This window comes from Dysidea avara, chromosome 4 (assembly GCF_963678975.1).
Source record: "Dysidea avara chromosome 4, odDysAvar1.4, whole genome shotgun sequence".
NCBI classification, from domain to species: domain Eukaryota; kingdom Metazoa; phylum Porifera; class Demospongiae; order Dictyoceratida; family Dysideidae; genus Dysidea; species Dysidea avara.
Genome location: NC_089275.1, coordinates 2,908,226 through 2,929,074, shown reverse-complemented (window position 1 = coordinate 2,929,074; position 20,849 = coordinate 2,908,226). Strand labels below are relative to the sequence as shown.

Here is a 20,849-nt window from a genome sequence, read left to right as displayed (position 1 = left end):
TGATTGACATAACATCATTGCAGCCATTTCTTCTAATTGGACTTTCACTTCTTTTTTTTCTGTAGGAAGAGAAAACCTTTTAATTTGAGCCGTGTATAATGTAGTTGAACTCTCTACAGGGAATTGTAATGTAGCTGAACTGACTACTGAGTGACCTGAACTCTACAGAGTGATTTGACATAGTTGAACTCTTCTACAGTATGATAGCTACTTTTATTAACTGTCATACTGTACTGTCTTGTACTGTCGTACTGTCCTGTGCTGTCATACTGTACTGTAACTGTCACACCCAACAACAAGTTGACCCAGTAACAAATTCAGTAACAAGTTCATTTATTGTGGATGTGGTTGGCGAAAAGCAGATCTCAGGCCAAAGTGATGTTGAACAGTGAGCCCATAGCCTTTAGTTAATCATAGTCGAGTTATGCTTGGCTAAAGCACAGTCATTCAGCCAGTCAGTCAGTTAGTAGAAATTACATTTTACAAATTAGAAAGGTATGATCTCTATTATATCAACATTAGCATATCACCGCAACCATTTCTTGGCAACACCTAAGCTTTATTTCACCCTGGCTTTTCAGGGGGGTCATACGTTTTCACAGCAAAGCATAGATATGTTTTATATGTAAATACACATACAGTTAATAAGTGGATAACGAAAGTGTATGCAGTAATTAATAACTATAATCAATAATGCAATAGTATCTTTAAAAGCAAAAATTTTGCTAATACGAATGTGTCAGTTTGTACATTAATTATCTCCCCCATCAGGACCTCCATTGCCACTATGAACCAGTGGTCTCTCTTCTTGTACATGCTGCCCACCTGGTAATTGCTCCCCTGCATGTATGTGCACATATAAGCAACTATAACAACAGTGAGTGTATTTAACTGCCATGTTTCGAAGCCACTTCAAAAATCTGAGGGGATTCTATATTCTGATCCTTTAGCAGTATGATCACTCTACATAAAATCAGTGTCCTGACTCAGTACTGTTGTATACTTTTAGTTTACCCACTTAAAGGTGTAGCCAGAAAAGTTTAGAGAAAGTTAGTTTCCTAATTAATTTTATCAAGGCAACTGCCTAGAGTGTAGTTACAACAATACAACTGCAGTTTGTTAAGAAACCAAACAATATAGATCTAGTCAAGTAATATAAATAAATAAAAATCAACGTCTACATTCCACCAAATATTTAAGGATTAATAAATTTTAATGCTTTACCTAAATTTCTGGGAAGTTGTGTTAAATTTATAATATTACAAAATGTACACAGGAACAAGGCATAAAATATTCCATAACATAGCTTGTATGAATACATGGATAGCATACCTCCATAACATAGATGTTTCAATCTTCTACGATTCCTTATCAAGATAGTAAGTAATACTATCAACCCAGCTGTAAACCCAACTACAGCTGCAGGTCCAGCAGCTAATGCTACTATTTTCCATAATTGATGCTTCTCATTCGAGTCATTCCCTATAGCAGAAAACACATTTAAATAGAACAATTAAACAACCAATAGCAAGTATAATGGATGCGTGTCAACTAGCTATTCCATCTGTAGACATGCACTATCAACTACTGTTGCAAAAAACATTGAAGTAAAAATTGACATGTGGACAGCTTGCATTCATTGGCTGTTAAGAATCTCTAAGCATAAAAATTTCATTCGGTGTTTAAACTATTTATGGTATCAATACATATGATAGCGTGTCTTGATAGGTAACATTGCTCCTCCTACGTTGATATGAAAAACGCAGAAGTCCCGAGGATATATATGTGACGAAACTATGCATGCCAAAAATTGAAAAGGAATGCATAGGGATGAATTAGGCCAAGTTATGGACCATTCAGGTCTCAAAACTGGTTAAAATGAAAGCACATTTACAGCACAGGTCTCTATTCAACACCATGATGCTGTACAGCCACATACAGCCAACTCCAGGCTGGCCAGAGCTCCATTAGGGCCCCAGACCACTCATATGAAGTGCCACTGTGCTTGGGAAAAGCAGCCAGCAAAACAGACCACTTAAGTCTAGCTGATTTTGGTAATGAAATTTGATAGTTTATTCATGTAGCTTTGTGTTAATGGTGAAAAATCAAATCTGCTGACATGGGTGATAAGACTGGTTTTCCCAGACCCAGTCACATAGACGGAGATTACTAAGTCCCACAATGATTGTTACTATCATTTTGAGAGCTGATTCATGAGAGGAAGGCTATCAGCGCATGCCAAACTATTTGTGAATCATTGCTTTATTTTAGGTTGTTAGTACGTTGTGCAGTGCGGGTTAATTTAGACACATGGTATGTATATATAATGTATGTATGTATGATGTACCTGCTTCCTGAGTCAATACCAAGTCTCTGATTACTGTATATACACGTGAACACATTTTGAATAATACCATGATCACACAAAATAAAAGGGCAAGGTAAAGCCAAAGCTAACACTAATGTGGTCATATCTACCCAGTAAACCAGCACTGGGAAACCTGTGCACTACGCAGGTGCTAAGAGCCAGGACAAGGTTGTAGTACCATGACATACACACATGTTCGCTTACACGCAGTCAGGTTAGATGTGCTCTTTGCTTCAAACAATTGCTATATACACTAATCTTTGTAGCTGTACTGAATCTATTACAATTTCCTGAAATCTGAATTTATTAGTATATGTAATAGGACAGATGGCTGTGGTATTCGGGATTAATAGTGCGAGCATTGTAAACAGGAGGGAGTAAAATAGTGCGAGGCGAAGCCGAGCACTATTTCCTTCCTGTTTACAGTGCGAGAACTATTAATCCCGAATACCACAGCCATTTGTCCTATTGCAAATTAATCCGACAACCATAGCAACTGTTACTAGGCAACAGAAATTCAAAAAGTAACCACTGCAAAAGACCAATCACACTTAGCAACCGTGCCTGGCAACCGTTGCTAAGGTCTCAAAATGACTTTTACCTTAGCAACTGTTACCTAGCAACCGTTACTAAGCAACCACGTTGTGTCATGCCTTGGGGGCATCTATCACTATGGTAACAATAGTTGTCAAATCGGACATTTACTTCTAATATAAACACACCACACTATTTTAGCCAATCAAATTAGTATTATAGATTTTTGTCATGGGACCTTGACAAACAAGTGTAATACTAATTCTATTGGCTAATCGCTTGACGTATTTCAATATAATATGTCAAGCTGCTATTGAGAGTATTATACAGTAACACATTCACTTGTTGGATTAAAATCATAAAAAACAATCTTATTTTTCATGTGTGTATGTATGCTCACATACAGACACAGACAGACAGACAGACAGACAGACAGACAGACAGACAGACAGACAGACAGACACACACACACACACACACACACCACATCACACACATGCGTATAAATTTTAATTTTTTACCACATGAAGGAGATCCACAAGAAGCAACATAAGTAGAATTTCCAACACAATCTTCTCCACCAAATTTTGGAGCAGGTCTACTACAAGTTCTTGTGAATTTCTGTATCCCATCACTACAAGGACTGCTGCATTGACCAACTGGAGTCCATCCAGACCACCCACCTTGCTTTGGTACTACAGAAAAATATTAAAATGTAATTTATATTTTCCAGGTTAACATAAACATCTTTGGTATGGGGTGCACAACCTGTTTTGTCATATAATGTATCATATTACAATGAACTGAAGTCAATACACCTTAGTGAATAGGTGTAGAATATGACCAGTAGGATGAACTAAATGCACTGATGTCATCAATTGCATAATCTGTTAACATGTTTGGCTCAAAAGACCTGTTTTGGTCAAGAGTGTGGTACTTTTGGAAACAGACAATTACTGTATACCTGGTAAACAGAACTACTCAGGTGTGGTGCCATACTGAGGAGGCCATGAAACCTGATGCTTACGGTGGGACTGTGATGGTGATGACCAGAACTTTTGTTCACAAGGCTACTATCTCCAAGAAGACCATGGGTAATTTATGTATCACAGTTGGTTGCAGTATTTGCTGCATGCTTGTGACTTGCTTGTCTCAAATCAGGGGCGTAGGAAGATATTTAACTCAAGGGTGTCCTACTATAGTACTAATAACATTAACTTGATTTTCATCTCCAAAGAATTTCTAGTCACATTAAAAATAGTACTGAAGGATGGAATCAGCAACTCTGATCTGTTTAGAATATATTATACATAGATAAACAGTTAAATCACTAATGCTACTCTTGACTATTTTATTAGGGTATATGACTGTTCTATTAAAGTATCTCGATCTTTGATGAGCAGACTTGTATTCTATTATTTTAGTGCACTTGTACAGGACCTTTGTTTAAGCCTATGGATTATGGCTGAAGCCAGATCAAGGCAGATGGAATCACTGGCAAGTTAGAATAGGAAGAATGATACTGCCTTAGTGATTTTGATTCTGGTTAGCTAGAAATATTTATGGGTGCACAAGCACCCATACTTCCTACGCTCCTGCAAATTGCATGCTCAGTCATACTCAGCTTTTCCATATCTGCACATACAATATCTACTGCAACAATCACTGCTTTGCAAACCATTATTTTCTATACATAGATGATTTCTGTAGCCATTTTCCCCTATTCCATGTGTTACAAGTATAGAATATTGTGAAGTGTGAAATTCCAAGAAGAGTTGGATCCCCATGGGTCCCCAGTCCTTCGTTCCCTGGTCCACTCTTTTTACCTAGCCACAAAAGAGTGGACAGCCAATGTTTCATCCTTTTATGAAAAAAAGTCTTGGAGTTATAACGTTTGACAGTTGGAACAGTGATAAACTCAATTTGTACAGCAGCAATAAGAAAAATAAATTACAGGTGCTTACAGGCGATCATAACTCATGATTGAAACAGCTACAAAGATGGGACTTGGCTCAATCTGTGCACCGTGAACTAGCAAATCAGTCAAGGTATAGTGTTTTCCCTGTACTCCTCCATGTTGACAATGAAGAAGGCCGTTCCAACTAAGAAATGATGATGGTGAAGTTATTTTTACTGCATCATAAATAAATGCCCATACCTCACGAATCCTTTGCTGTGCAAGCACAAAACAATGAGTTTCTTACTCTCCAAAATCAGGCAAATCCATTGGTGTATACACTCTATTGATTTGAGCTTAATTTCAGTGCATATGAATGCAATTAAAGCATGTGTAAATTTTTCATGTAGTTAGCACGTGTATTTCAATACGGTTTTATGGCAAAATAGAATTTTTGCGGTTTTTGCTCAGCGGGTCACATTTACTGAAAGAAATTCACTTCTATCTTGACTTGTAGAACAAACAATTATAAAGATCATGATGAAATATCATTGTAAATAAAAAACGATGTGTTCTACTACTAAAATGACAAATTCTATTGCAAACAGACGTCAATAGCAAAAGTAACAAACCCAATAGCAAAATCCTGTAATATAAAGTGGTGATCTTGTCCATAGTACCCTGGTAAACACCACAAAAACCTGATACAGCTAATCCTTATTCAGTTATTATTATTACTGTCCTGGCACCCTAATATTTTTACTGTTACCATATTGCATTATATGCATGCAGTATTCTCTTAGCTCAAACGTTTGTTCACACACGTACAGTATAAAATAGGTGCAACAGGTTTACACAGACAACTCATTCCTTTAAAAAAGGAAGCCATATACATATCTACACTTGGTTTGTAGGTATGCACGTTGTACAACAATTTATAGGTATACGTAGTAATTTTGCAATATTGTAAATGCAAAAACATTAGGCCATAATGATTCAATGTCAATGATAAGACTGCTAGATATACAAGCAGGCATGTGATTATGTAAACAAAGCTAATAAGAATTTTTCATGTAGGAATAAATGTCATAATTATATGCACCTTAACTTACATAATATATTATACGATTACCTGCACAGCTAACACTTGCTGCAATATATGGATGTGTACATTCATCTCTATAAGGCATCCAGGACGATGCATTGGTACAGTCCAACAAATATTCTTCATTGCCATCACAGTCAATTGAAACATCCCATGAGGTTGAGTGTGAGTGTGAATTAGAACAGGGCGTAGGATCACATGCAGAGCAAATAGAGTAGTTTCCTCCAGTGTAATATCCCAGTTGTCTACAAACCACCTTTACATCATCATAATCCCAGCCATTACTGTGGATGTATCCAAACTCAGTGTTATATAACACTAGAATTCTTCCAACAACAAAGTCATTTTGACTACTTATATCTTCAGGTAATGCTACAGCTCCTTGTTCACCTGTAAATTAGCAGAAGACTAAAGAGATGTGCAGCTTACACTACTCCTGTAGTATATGTGGGTGCACATAATTATAATCAATGTATATAGCCCCAACTTTGTTATTTATGTACTTTATTCTGAGTTGCTCGTATTTTGTCAACTGGTTCACCTAAACTTTATCCACAGTAAAGTAGCTGTATTGTTAAATAGAATATGTTATGTTTGTGATGCCATAACTATTTGGTGGGTTGGTCAATATCATTGAACTTTTGGACGGGTGAGCATGTAACCATTGTGGTTACACACAAACAAAGGTTGAAGCCATAGTACCAATGTGAAATAGTTGCACAATGATGTAATATCTAAATTAGGTGCAGTAATTTAAATTCTTCACTTTTCTCCCTGTGAGTGCAAGCTACACTTGGTAGGAAAGGAGTTCTAGGAATGGATTTTGATGTCATCTTTTATTTTAATGTACATTGAAGGATAATTACAAGTTCATTTTTCTCAGCCAAACTTACAGCAATAGTAATGAATTTTGGTACACAGACATAAGGTACATAGCTAACATAATCATGTGACAGTAGCCGAGCTATGCATATAGAGTTTTGTAGGGAGGCATGGCTATTTCTACATGATTTAGCCATAATTATGCCTGCAGATTGGCATAAAATTACTATTCAATACTGAGCAGGTGGGTGGCATGAGATTATGTAACTATCCAAATACGCTCACACTAGCTAAAGCCTAACTGCATGGAGCAACAAAGGAATAAAAAATTTATGCTACTACAATAGACGCTAGCACTACTAGTAAGCACAAGTACGCACAAATGTACTCGTGTTTTGAAAATATTCTAATAAATTAGTCCACGTGCAACTTTCATGACCTGTAAGAATGAGCAGTTGTAGCTTCAATAGGGTGTCTCCAGCATTAAAAGAGATTATGGCTAAGAAGATATTTCCAGCTCAGTCTGTGAGTCCAGTAAATTAAATATAAAGGGCATATTACACATATGTGGTTCTTGCATATCATAATCCAATATATTGTAGGTTGGTGAGTTATATTAGTGAATTAATTTTTAAGTTAGCTGTTCATAACTTACCCTGTTGCTAAGCTTGACAACAAATTGGTTTATGTGAATAATTGTTCTTGACTCTGTGAGTACTTAACTACTATATGCCAAATTTTAAAAGTATGTACTATGATAAGCGTATGGTTTATCATATCATATTAGGATATGATATATACCATATGATATATATGATATGTGACCAGATCTGTAAAAATCCAACACAATCGTGCAAGCCTAAATTTACAGTATAAAGCATTGAATACATTGGGTGAAATACTTGCATATTATTGAAAAATTCCATAAATTTTTTTGAATGTGTTTTTCTTAGTGAAGGAAGGGACTAACAATAAAACCCTGGATATCATCTTATTTGCCTGCTAAAGAGGAGTTGCAAAATCTTTGTTTCATTGCAGTAGACCCACGGATATGTAAGTTATGTGCATTTGTTTATGTCATGTTGAAGCAATTGTACAATTTATCTTCACAAATTTCATCTTTGTATGCAGTGAAGAAGGGTGAGTAAAGGAAAAACTTACCCAGTAATTGATTCCCCTGTTCATGGCGAACACGATGGTGAAAAGTTTAGCTCCGTACCTTAATCCGTTTACAACTGCTTTTGTAAGTGCCTGTAATTTATTTTCCCTATGCTTGCTGTACAAATTGATCTTTCTGTTGTTGCTACTTTGTAGGGCTGTAACTGCCGAAGTTATTGGCATATGAGGCTGACACTTTGCCAGAGGGTACACTTGGCTAAGTAGATCATAAATATTTAATAAACAGGAAATTGAAATGTGCAATTGTGTCGGATTTTCGCAGATCCGGTCACATATGATATGATATCTATCATCATACAGTATGGTAGTACTGTATACTAGGGAGAATTGGGTTTTCCTAGCCAAAAAATTCACTCAAACACCAGCTTCGCAATGCCATCCTGGAAGCTTGGCAGTATTGGTTAGGTATAACCAAACCCAAAAGTGCCTTCAGTATGATCCTAATAGCTTCCAATAAATTGCTACAAAATTTAACAAAAAAATTATTCAATGGAATTTTCTACCGAATGCCTGCCTGCCCTGCCTGTCTGCCTACCCGATGCCTTCAGGCAAGTGTAACTCGATAAAGGCTACGGCTACGGGCTTGATTTTTTCACTGTTCGATGTCACTTTGTCCTGAGACTTTGGCATACAGCAGTATGTACAATGCACACATCAAGGATTTACCTTTGTCCTCCTTTATGTCTCATTTCTTTTGCTGACAGTCCAAGGTATCAATTCGTGGTAGCACAATGCATGGCTTCCCTACAGTACATTTGTAAACGGGAATCGTCCGTATTTTCCAGATTGATTGCAGAGACAATTCTAACACTGTACTGTTCTTCGTTTGTAACACTGAGTGTGTAACAGGCTGAAAATAGCTGAAAGCGAAGCGTAATGGTGGCTGAACTTTCAAGGCAGTTGGGGGTGCGAATTGTCATATTTTCGTGGTAACTGGATTGTTGCAGAAGCACTTATTCTACTGTTTTTCGTCTGTAGCACTGTATAACGGGCTGAACATAGCTGAAAGTGAAGCGTAATGGCCACTGCACTTTTGAAGCAGTATTTGATAGCTGGGGCGCGTGCCGTCCAGATGAAAACATCAATTCTGGCGCCATCCTTTCTTTTGATGTAGTATGGATGGGTTCACCAGCCATAATAATGTTACAAAAAAGTTAACAAACAAGTTAATTTTAGGGATCATAGAAAAAAAGTAGGGAGACAAGGGAGGTTGCCTACACCCGCAGATACACTAGTGAACATTTAAACCCTAATTCAGTCTTCGTCTTGTGGAATAGACTGAATTAGGGATTAAATGTTCACTAGTATATCTGCAGGTAGGCGACCTCCTTTGTTTCCTTACTTATTTTTCTATGATCCCTAACCAAACTTAAATTCTTAATTTTTCCTTAAACTATATCATATCATATTATATCGTATCATATGATATGATAGTTTTTTTTTACTCTATCAGATTGTATCAGTTTATAAGTTTGTTAGCATGTTTCCCAGTTTATCATATAATATGTAATAGCGTAAGTCGCCAATTATCGGCATCATTTCGTTATGCAATTGTAATTCCTTAACTCAATGGCATATGAAATTCCGGTTTGAACCATTTAACAGAGCAGTCCTTCATCTCTTAGCACACCAAATATTAATTATCTTACGTGAGTGAACATCTTGTTATGAGGAAACTCGTAATGCCTATCGTGTGCCAGTTATTGCCATGGGGTACTTATTATCGGCAACTGTACTTCTGTGATTGACCAATTTTCGGCACAATGTGTAATTTTGTGTTATGGCTTGTGGTTCTTTGTGAAATTTTATGGAAGGTGCAGTCCTTGGATAACTCCGTTTCACAGAAGTTTTATGAAGACGAGGCCAGCTGTTCAAGAGATATTCAGGTTAGACATAAAAGTATACTGGTTTCCAATATAAAATTATCTTTACGCAATCCCATGCTTAACCAGAATAACTTGTGTAGCACTTTAACAACAATAATCACAGAATGAACAAAACAATTCTAAGAAATGTTTTAGAGGATATAACAGTCCATTGTGGAACTTGGTAGCCTCCATATACCCTGTAGCCTCTATAGTTTACAAGTGCTGATAATTGGTACCTGCCGATAATTGGCGACTTACGCTATGATTAGTCTGGTACATTACAGACCCTATCTGCTGGGGCTTATTGATTAGAGATTATAAAGCCCCAGCTGATAGGGTCTGCGATGTACCAGACTACACTACGATATGATAAACTGGGAGTATATGGTAGTTAATCTTGGGAATGTTAGTTAAGCTACAGTACAGTGCTGAGAAATATGACAATATTTTAGTCAAACTGCGGTATCTGTTTTTGATGCCATCTGATTTTTATACCGTGAATTCTAAAATACAAATTTTTTAGTAGCTAAAATAACATACCCTGTGTGAAGAAATACTAGATAAAGCACTGCTGCACGTACAATATGGAAATAAAAGCACAAGGGTATGGGCGAGAGACTATTATAGCATGAGATGAAGCCAAGTGCTTTTATTTTCATGTTGTACAAGCGTAGCGGTGCTTTAACTGGTTTAGAGTGCTGTCCTGTCATCTTGCTTGGAGTGTTTGTTTCATGAATTCAAACCACATCAGTTTTCAGCCATCAGACAATCAGTAAGTGTCTATGTAATACAGTTGTGGTAGTAATACAAGCAAATGGTATCTTTTTGGCTACTTTTGGCAATTAGAAATGTTACGCACGTGATCTTGTTTTTTGTATTTATTTTCCAATCAATACATAACTGTTCTTCATTTTCCATAGCTGTACTTTATTGTGGAAAATATAGCACACTTGAATGCATTACCGAAAATAGAACACTCTTTTCACTTTGATCTCGCCGACGCAAAGTACTTTAAGTTTACTTAAAACAATTATGAATGGATAAGTACTGTAATAAATACCCATCCAAAAACAGCTTATAGCTGTAAAAAAAGTGCGCGTCCAAGTAAAGCAGAGTTAGCTGCGACAAAAAGTAATGATATCATAATGCAGCCATGTCCGAGGTGTGCAAGTTGTAAAATTAATATTAGCTAATCAGATAATACAATTTTATTGTTAAAGTGTTAATGAGGACTATGTGATGCTGCTAGTTTTTAAGTGTGTGAGCATCTTCATAAATGCCACATAAATTTAATTCTCAATAAAGCAATGTGTATAGATTCTCTGATAGTAATAAATAGTTTGAGTTTGGCCACCTTTCCTTTGTTCGTAGCATTGCTGTATACAGGAAAGGCGGCCAAACTCAAACTATTTATTACTATCAGAGAATCTATACACATTGCTTTATTGAGAATTAAATTTATGTGGCATTTATGAAGATGCTCACACACTTAAAAACTAGCAGCATCACATAGTTCTCATTAACACTTTAACAATAACATTGTATTATCTGATTAGCTAATATTAATTTTACAACTTGCACACCTCGGACATGGCCGCATTATGATATCATTACTTTTTGTCGCAGCTAACTCTGCTTTACTTGGACGCGCACTTTTTTTACAGCTATAAGCTGTTTTTGGATGGGATTTCAATACTTTTTGTAAGAATAAGCAATGCACTGTTGATAACAGTAGGTGAGTTTCCATGGTTTTGACAGAAACCCCAGACTACAGTGACAGAATATTAAAATATAACTGTAATTTTAGTGGCCAGGGCCGCCCACATTGGGAGTAACTGGGGTATTTTGCCCCCTACCACAGCCCGAAAGGGGCCACTTGAATACCTGTTTAAAGAAAGATCGATATACTCTAATAAAGCAGTCAGGATCTAGACCCTTCCTTGCCCCTGGGCCCCTCTTTAACTCTTTTCCCTGGGCCCTCTAATTTCTCTGGACGGCCCTGTTAGTGGCATGCAACTGCAGTCAACTAACACCCATTTTAACTAGTAAACCCTTAACAACACTTTGCCTTTCATCTTGTACTGCATTGAAACGATCAAGATACTCTATTAGAGCAGTCACAAAACAGCTGTAACACAGCAATCAATATTTAGCATAGTTACAACTTCTACTTAGCATCGGATTGTATAGTTTAAATTACTAGCTACTTACAGACTTTACAATATAAAAATATGGCACTTGTAGAAATGTGACTGTTCTATTAGAGTATCTCGATCTACTTCAAGCATTGACTAATTCAAGTGAAGAAGCTACGCCCCTGCCAAGAGATCTTGTGAAATGAAATGAGAATAGTAAAGAAAAGGCAAGTATGTACAGAGACAATAGAGGGGCGCGTAATTATGTCCTGTTGTAAATAAACGCCTTTAAAATTTATATTACTACTAAATAAACGCACCAGAATAGGCTTGTGTGGCTGTTGTCTCCAAGGTCGAGTCCAAGGTTGTCTCATTACTTGTCTTTTCGTGTTGAAGGAATTTAGTCGCAATTGGTGAGTTTAACTATACATGTATTTGTGTTGTAAAACTTAATTGTAAAAAGGCGATTAGCACATATCATGATAAACATGTATTTGTCATAGTAGAGTCTCTCACGAAGTCACGATTATTACGAGACATTGGACCAGGGTAAAAAATTTACTGCTATATTTAGAGGTTGTAGCGTTTGCATATCTTAGTATCTTAAATAATCCCCCATGATCACTAATCACTAATAGTACAGTGAAAACTGGTCATTATTCAGGCCGTAGGGACAAAATTTTCTAACCTTGCCTTTTAAAGAGGTGGCTGCATTATGCGGCCTTAAAAAAAGGTAAGAAGCATGCTGTTCTAACTGGCTATAGAGATGGATTTAGTGTATGACAGCGTATGAGACGGTGAGTGATGGCAGCAAGGGGGCAGCCAATGTGTTAGAGCACCAAAAGCACTGCTTCAGACATAGGCAGTTGACTGTCAGCCCCAAGTGTAAAAAGTTTCACTATTGGTCCTTATAAGCTCCTGATGAAGAAAGTGATGAAGTCATTATCCATAGGATATATTTTTCAGAGTATCCATTTCAGTTCTACAATATAGTAGCCAAGCATAAGATGAACATAACACAGCATCCCAGTTGTTTAGTGGTGACCACAACACCGCCTGAGTTAAACTGTGGTGAGATTTGAGACTACCAGAAGCCCTGGAATGTCTTCAACACATGAAATACCAAATATCTAATGCCTGGCTTTCATCCACAGTGGACCTGTCTTGGTGGACACTTGTACAGAAGGGAAACAGCTGCCACACAGTCTTGCGAGCGAAACAGCTAGTTGCCACACCTCTTAATTATCAATTTGTAAAATCTTTAGCAAAATTGTGTGTGCGAGCAAGTGCGATGTGGCAGTGCCGTGTATATGGTTGCTGCCTAGCAGTGACACATCACGAGTATTGAAGTCACAATGCGTTACTGTATCATCCATCTAAATACAATCTCTGAATGTGTCATTTTGTGTAGAGAGCAATCTTCCACAAGAAGTGACCTGCAGGTTTCAGTGTATATTGTTAACCATTAATATTGTTCACAATATTGTGAACTATATGTACAGTGAAACCTCACTTAGTGGCCACCTCTTTGATAAGACCACCTCATTATATTGGCCACCTCTAGTAGGTCCCAAATATAGCTAAGCATTACTTATGACCTCATTAATAAGGCCACCTTGTTATTCAGGCCAATTTGTTTGGTCCCACAGCCTGCCATATTAATGAGGTTTCATTGTACTTATGTGAATTTTTATTTTTCGTAACTTTTCTTCAGGTTTACTGATGGGCACTATGAAGCATTGTAGACTGGTACGTGTATAATGTGGTGACTTGAAATGCTAAAACAGTACGTAGCATGTCTTGTATGTACATGTAATGTGTTGTAATGTGTCCACACATCCACACATCTTAGAAATAAATATAATTGTATTCTCTATAAATAGTCAGTTCCATTGTGCCACTGGGTCATAAGTTGGTTGAGTATGGATCATCCAGGGCACTTGAGTCACATTTTGTCCTGGCCAGGTGGATCTCATCCACTGACAGAATATACAGGATCAGATCACGTGTATAAATTACGGTGGAACTTGTTTATTGCCACCTTCACTCATTCAGCAGGTAACAGTGTATAAATTCTCAATTGGAATTAGCTTTTCAAGAGTGGTTGTCTTTCTATACTAGTGGCCATTAAGATAGGTTGTACTGATAGAGTGTACATACTAGATGTGCAACGATATCCTCCACTTAGTGTCGTTTGATAGTGATGCAATGGAGACTATGTATTATTACATTTAAATACTATACTATTATATTGCAACTCTAGCACGTATTTATAACAGGAATGTTTGTTAACTGTTTAGACATACTGGAGCCACACCCACTCATCTGGATTCTACAAATGGAGTCATACCAACTTGTTGTCATCATACTTACTCGTTACTCCCATTGTGTTTGGATGAATATACATGCCGTCATGTGAGACTTGCTACCATGGCGGGCCACTGGAAAACATTTGCATAGCAGTTATATTACAGTCATTATTGTACAATTCTTACATTATTGTTGTGAAAAGTGTTTGGTATTCATGTGTCTCCTCTGTATGTTGTAATTACATGTGTAATTTTGTGTGGGGGTGCTATAAAATGCAATAATGCATGGTGACAATTGTATTAGGCGATTTTGCACACTTCCTTTTAAGCTAGCTACATGTGCTAATTACTCACAGCTTGTGTCAACAACTGGTAACCACAGTTGTACTCTTGTGTCATTCTTTAAGCCGCGCCCTTAGAGGACAAATTATGTGGAGGCGACTAATTTCAAAACGAAGGATGGTATGCAGCACCATAGATTATATCTATGGACTATAATCTATGGCAGCACACTTCTTGGTGGCTATATGTACTGATTAAGTACATAGAGCGACAGTTCATCAATACCCAGTGACCGCTGTTGTGCTCTGCGTCATTCTTTAAATTTCGAGTAAAATTCTTAGAGAGCAAATGACGTGGGGGCGACTAAATTCAAATTTCAAACTAGCCATTCTCGAAAACAAATGTTTCAATCTGAACGAAACTTTCAGAACAGTTTAAAGACACATTGCCCTACATGCCAAGCGAGTATTGTGGAAAACAACAATCTGGGATTTGTATTTGACCTCTAGGTCGACTGAGGACGACTGAAACTTCGTTTGGTGCTGAAATCACGACTGTAGGGTAATCATGTATGGTGAAATCGATGATGTGAATCTTGAGGTGATTGAGTGAATACTGAAGCGATAACAGGGCGATGAATGTTCGGAATGCACAAAGGAACGCAAGGCATACACCTGCGGTTGCGTCTAACTGCATGCGATAAAAAAAATAAAAAATGAAACTTCTCCTTTGATGTCGGCAACCTCGATCACGAAACAATCGGCATGGATTTGCTTCACTGCTTGTGTGGTAGTTACTAGTGACACGATGAGTTCAACTCCAGAGTTTCAGAGGGATAGCGTAAGTGACGGGTGGATTACAGGAAGGCCGAATTTGACAACGTTCGTTCTTGTAAAATCCTCACGTAGTGGTTGCGTCATTTATTGTCTGCGGCGCGCGTTTCTGCTTTACTGGCCACGCGACTCACTACCGTGAGTCTTGATACAGTATATATTGCAGTTGGCTTTCATTCTGTTATTAACTGAAAACTTTTAAGGTTATTCTGTATCTAAAAAGCATCAAACTAAGGTATGCCAATAATTTAGTCATACCACAATATCAAGTTGACAATACCATACCGTCTACAAAATGTCAAAACCACTCAGCACTATCCCAGTACATGTATGGAAAACAACACATATTTACACATTCAGTTGAAAGTGCAATCAAAGCAAATTGAAGCCTTGCACATTATAAAACCACAAATCCAGCAAAACTTGAAGCAATACACAACTGACATGCCTCTCTAGCCTTTTTGACACATTATTTGTAAACTTGACTGCTTCAATTAAACCCCACCATGAGTAGGATATCAAGTTATCAACACCTTGGCCTTGGCCTCAAGTTGATAACTAGAATATCCTACTCATGGAGGGGTTTAACTATAACTTATAAAATACCATATACATACAATTTTATGAGGAATGTAATTTTGTAATTTTCATGATTTCACGATTGTTCATAATTGTCACAAAATTTTCATCCTCAAAAAGTAAGGATTATACATGTAAGTAACAGATAAAGTCTGAGTGAAAAACAAATATAATACCCTGAAATATACCAATTCATGAAAATTACATACCTCAAAAATTACATATTACAGTATTAGCTGGTTAAGATTACATATACGTATGTGTACATATAAATTACTGTTGTGACATTTGATTCCAACATCATCTTCATGACTGCAGCTTGATGATATGTCACCCCAATCATTATGGTCACAATCAAATAATGATAACTCATTACCACTGCACTGAACATTATCCAACCAAATTCTTCCACCAGTTGGGCCACCAGGAAATGATAACGATATTGATGCTGGAAAATCCCAAACACTGGGAAATCCCAACTGTGTACAAGCAACAGCTGCAGCACTTTGGTTAAAGTTCTTACTACACACAGTTCCCCATTCTCCATTGTGTTTGACTTCCAATCTGCCCTGGCTAGAATCCCTACCATCCTTCAAACGAAGATTTTGAGAATCGCCTTTAAAAGATACATGATTTTTCTTTAATCACCTTCACCATTGTTTGATTTATATAGCTAAAAGGCTACCTAAGTCGTCAAAAATATCATTTTGCAGATATCATCTACAAAGTGCATGTGTTCAGTACCCCATTTCACAAAAGGCCCACAAAATGTGTAAATTTTCAGAACAAAAAGGGGATGGGCAAACAACCACACCTTTTCTAAGAGGGGGGGCAGCACTTATATATATATTTGTCATCGATAAGCACCACTCCAGAGGATAAGCACCACTCCAGAGGATAAGCACCACTCCAGAGGATAAGCACCACTCCAGAGGATAAGCACCACTACAGAGGATAAGCAACACTCCAGAGGAAATAGGGTCTGGGCACAAGATTACTAGCTCATTACAGATGTGACTGTTTCATTACAATATCAAACATGGCTGTTGTATTAGGGTGACTGGCTGACTTTTCTTTATTATAGTATCTTGAGTGGGCCTCAAACTATACATGATATTTAAGGGGCGTGGTCATAACTTGCCTTGTTTTTCACCATGCTACCAATGAAAGTTTAATGATCAATCGCTATAGGTACAGTGTTTCTCAATGTTATTGGTCCAGCTAGATTTAGAGGGTTATGTTGCTCAATTGGGATTGGTCCAGCTAGTTCTTAAAAGGTCCTGTCGTGCAGGTACAGTGTCTACCAGTTATTAATACCTCTTAAAGCACCCAAAAATACAATTATTTTTCAATAGACTGTCCAATGCAGCTATTATTAGATTTTTGGTCACATGACCACTTTTGGATGTTTACATGTATTAAAATTACGTATGCTAATATCAAATGCTACGAACAATTCAATAATGAATTAGCACTTGTTTGCTTTATCTTAAAAGCCTGAAAATTACCAGAAACTGTAATATCAAATTTTGAATGAAAAACCTATTTATGTGCGAAAAAGGTTACACTCAAACTTTTGTTCCAGGAAGTATACATTATACCTGAATAACTAATTGTATATTGCTCTTCTTTGAAGTTTATTGTTCTAACAAGATGACCTTTACATGGGCGGCTGGGGGATAAGACTAGGTATAGCTATGAACACTTGTATGCCTGTAGCTCACGTATGTACAGGCAAACTTTAATAACTGGACCTTCTTGGGTTAGTGCCGCACATCATAGTGAATTGGATCAAAAGCACTCTGATTGTTACTGGCGTTTTTATCCTGCCATTTCATTAATGAGCCCCTATTGATGGTTCAGGTTTGCGAACGTCAACAATCATTCGAAGGATCTAGCATGGAATTAGTTACAGGCATCTCCAAACTGATTTTGCTACACTTAACAGCATAATGACACTAACTTTAGATTCTCCTCTCTCCCCCTCATTAGTGTCATACTATAAAAACAATGTATCAACTATAGAAGTACAAAGTGTAGTCTATAAGGAGTATTGCTGCTTATTCACTTCAGTTTCTTGCAATTCCTAGTTGTTTACACGATAGCTGCGTAATAAAGATTAATAACATCATGGGCTGGAACCCCTCCCTCTTAACGTCATTAGGATGTTGAGCGTTTTGGAGATGCTAATCTTGCTTGGCTAAATATACCATTTTTCCTCCACGCAGCATTTATCATCTGGTCTAGCCATGTTAGACTAAATAGCTAGTTACTGTTATAAGGCTGTATATACATTAGTACTGACTAGTATGGATCGCCTTAATAGTGAAGAGCTCCTGCCAAATATCGCCTCACCCTAGAAATATCAAAAGTACCTTAACAGAATAGTCTTAGAGTATCTAACATCAAATATATATATATATTTAAATGAAACCCAATACACGTGCCAATATTGAAGTTTTAAAAGGCACTGAAACCCAATTTTTGGTCTGTCTGGCTACAACGCATCATACAGCCACCATTTTTTGCCACAATACCTTATGTGTAGAATGCGTATTTTGTGATTTCGACGACTATCTTCCCTCTGTGCCTTGTCTTCCTTTAATCTTCAGATCATCTTCATAAAATGAAACCGAATTGATGCATTCATTTTCTGTATCGACACCTTCTATAGTTACTGTATAACTATTTGAAATTATTTTACTACAAATAATGAAGTTACTAATTCACTGAGTAACGCCTAGCTGTTTACTGACAAGATAACTGTATAGTAAAAAACTTTGACGGTAAAAAGTGTGACGAAACCCTTCTGTTGAAAAATTAGTGGGAAAAACTTTGGCGATTGAAATACTATTCGCCAAAGTTTTTACTGTGCGGTATGTATGGATAACAACAAGGTGTCAACTCATCAGTTAAGTAGCGTAGTAAGTATATAGGTAATTAGCATTGTTGTTTTAGCAGTACTAACTTTGTAATAGCTACTGATCTAACGACATGCTAGCAAAGGCGTGCTTCGCTATCTCCTGCGATGCCGATTTACTTTTACAGTGAACTCCAGTAGCAGAGTTTTACCACGTATATCAAAGTATATTTGCCCAAATTCATCGTGAGACGATGAACTGATGCGCGAATGGGAAGTTGGAAATGCTATCCGAAGGAGTGCTTACAACTGTGGGACACATTCCTAGGAAAATTTCCAAAGTCAGCTCGATCTTTACTGTGTGGTGGTACAAGCTGACCTTTATCTCAAGTTCAATCTCAACTCAACCTAGTCACTCAATGTGCTCATGTGATCATCTAAAATAATTAGTTTTAGTTTTATGTATTAAATTATGGACAATGTACAATCATTACAGGTAACTTAAAGTTAATAGGCCGAGGGCCTTTTAGTCTGTCCATGTCCAATTTGAAGCCAGTTTTAGTCTGTCCATGTCTGTCCATCTAAAATGTTCTTAAACTTATTTGAACTATCTGACACGATCACATAATGGAGGGAATTCCACTGATTTACAATTCGGTTAGTAAAGAAATTTAATCTTGGGTTGATCCTGGAGTGGTGCTTAAATATTTTCTGATGATGTCCTCTAGTAATACTGCCAACAATGGTGAAGAATGGGTCTGGTGAAATTGGCAAAAAAACCTTTGGTGATTTCAATGTTAGTCACCAAAGTTTCTTACCGCCAAAGTTTTTTACTATACGGTATTGCTGTTTTTATTGTACACACCTCATACATGAGCACATGATTAGGTATATTAATCATTAATAATTCTTTCCTTGAATACATGCAATTGTACAAGATTTACGCATTGTCCAACAAAACACCATCATGTCAAGGTGGTAGTTGCACACATGACAGTTTAGGGCTATGCACACAAAGTAATATTAGTTACTTTGGGTAATATGTAACTGTAACTACATAATTTCTTGGCTGAAATAATGGCTATATGTAGTAAAAAGTAAATGAATTATAGTAACTGCCCCACACTGAAATCTGTGAGAGAAACAATGAAAAGAGGTATCTCCCTATTTTGCAGTGAAAACCCCATATCTTATCCATTATGGTTCATCTTAAATACTTGAGCTAACTACCAGGTTTCCTGTTTTGAGTTGGCCCGGAAACCCTAGCAAGCGGCCGGCGATTTTCAAAGTAACACTTATAGTTATATGGCTTGAATGTTTGTATTTTAGCAAAAGCATGTTGCCACCACATTAGATTATCCATTTTGTCAAGACATGGGTACACAAAAGGCATATACAAAGATATGTCACCAGACGCCCGGGCGTGACCTTCGCCGTGATCAAGCCGCGAATAACTGTAGTACAGATAATGCATACCTTGTTTAAATAATATCACAAAGATACAGATGATATATAATTTCTTCCATAAACTTGGCATTGTCCACAGCAAGTATGTCACTATTCTTTTCGTGCCTAGACCACTTTGTGTTTGGGTGGGGGATTTTTTTCTATCTATGAGTTTCATCACACGGGATTGGAATCACCCGGTTTTTTTTTTGTGCCGGATGTTATCACCCCAACAGGGGCGTAGCCATGCCTGCCAGACCCTCGGCATATTGATAAAAGCCATTTCTCTAACTTTCTTCACAGCTAGGTAGCATCGCGACGATTCACACAGATTTATATACTTATTGTGATATTATATCATCGTGATAATTATAAGTAAGTGTATCATATACAAAATATCGATGAACAACTCTGCTGATAATAATTTCAGCTATTTAAATTAGTTATTTGCAGCTTATATATAGTTCACCACAATTTTATGCATGTTATAATGTCTAGATGCTTTCAGGAATTAGGAAATGTACACTTGTGTCATGTTGCGTATCTGCTGCTATGCATCTCATATGCTCACTTCCTAATTCTTCTGGTTTATTCACATCACTTTACTACATGCAAGCATATACACATGACTT

The 20,849-nt window shown here is 37.1% G+C and overlaps 1 protein-coding gene and 1 long non-coding RNA gene across 2 annotated transcripts; one reads left to right on the top strand and one right to left on the bottom strand.

Moving 5' to 3' along the window:
• Positions 1 to 603: 603 nt before the first annotated feature.
• Positions 604 to 20,383, bottom strand: LOC136252843 (CD5 antigen-like). The gene is made up of 6 exons (XM_066045420.1): positions 20,248 to 20,383; positions 16,189 to 16,527; positions 5,932 to 6,294; positions 3,424 to 3,597; positions 1,333 to 1,482; positions 604 to 840 (listed from the first exon to the last, which is right to left on the bottom strand). The coding sequence occupies exons 1-6, from the start codon at positions 20,306 to 20,308 to the stop codon at positions 752 to 754; spliced, it is 1,176 nt and encodes a 391-aa protein (XP_065901492.1). The 5' UTR covers positions 20,309 to 20,383; the 3' UTR covers positions 604 to 751.
• On the top strand, positions 11,985 to 14,439 carry LOC136253170 (uncharacterized). The gene is made up of 3 exons (XR_010699985.1): positions 11,985 to 12,321; positions 13,623 to 13,694; positions 14,209 to 14,439. It is a non-coding gene; the product is annotated as an uncharacterized lncRNA (long non-coding RNA).
• Positions 20,384 to 20,849: the final 466 nt, after the last annotated feature.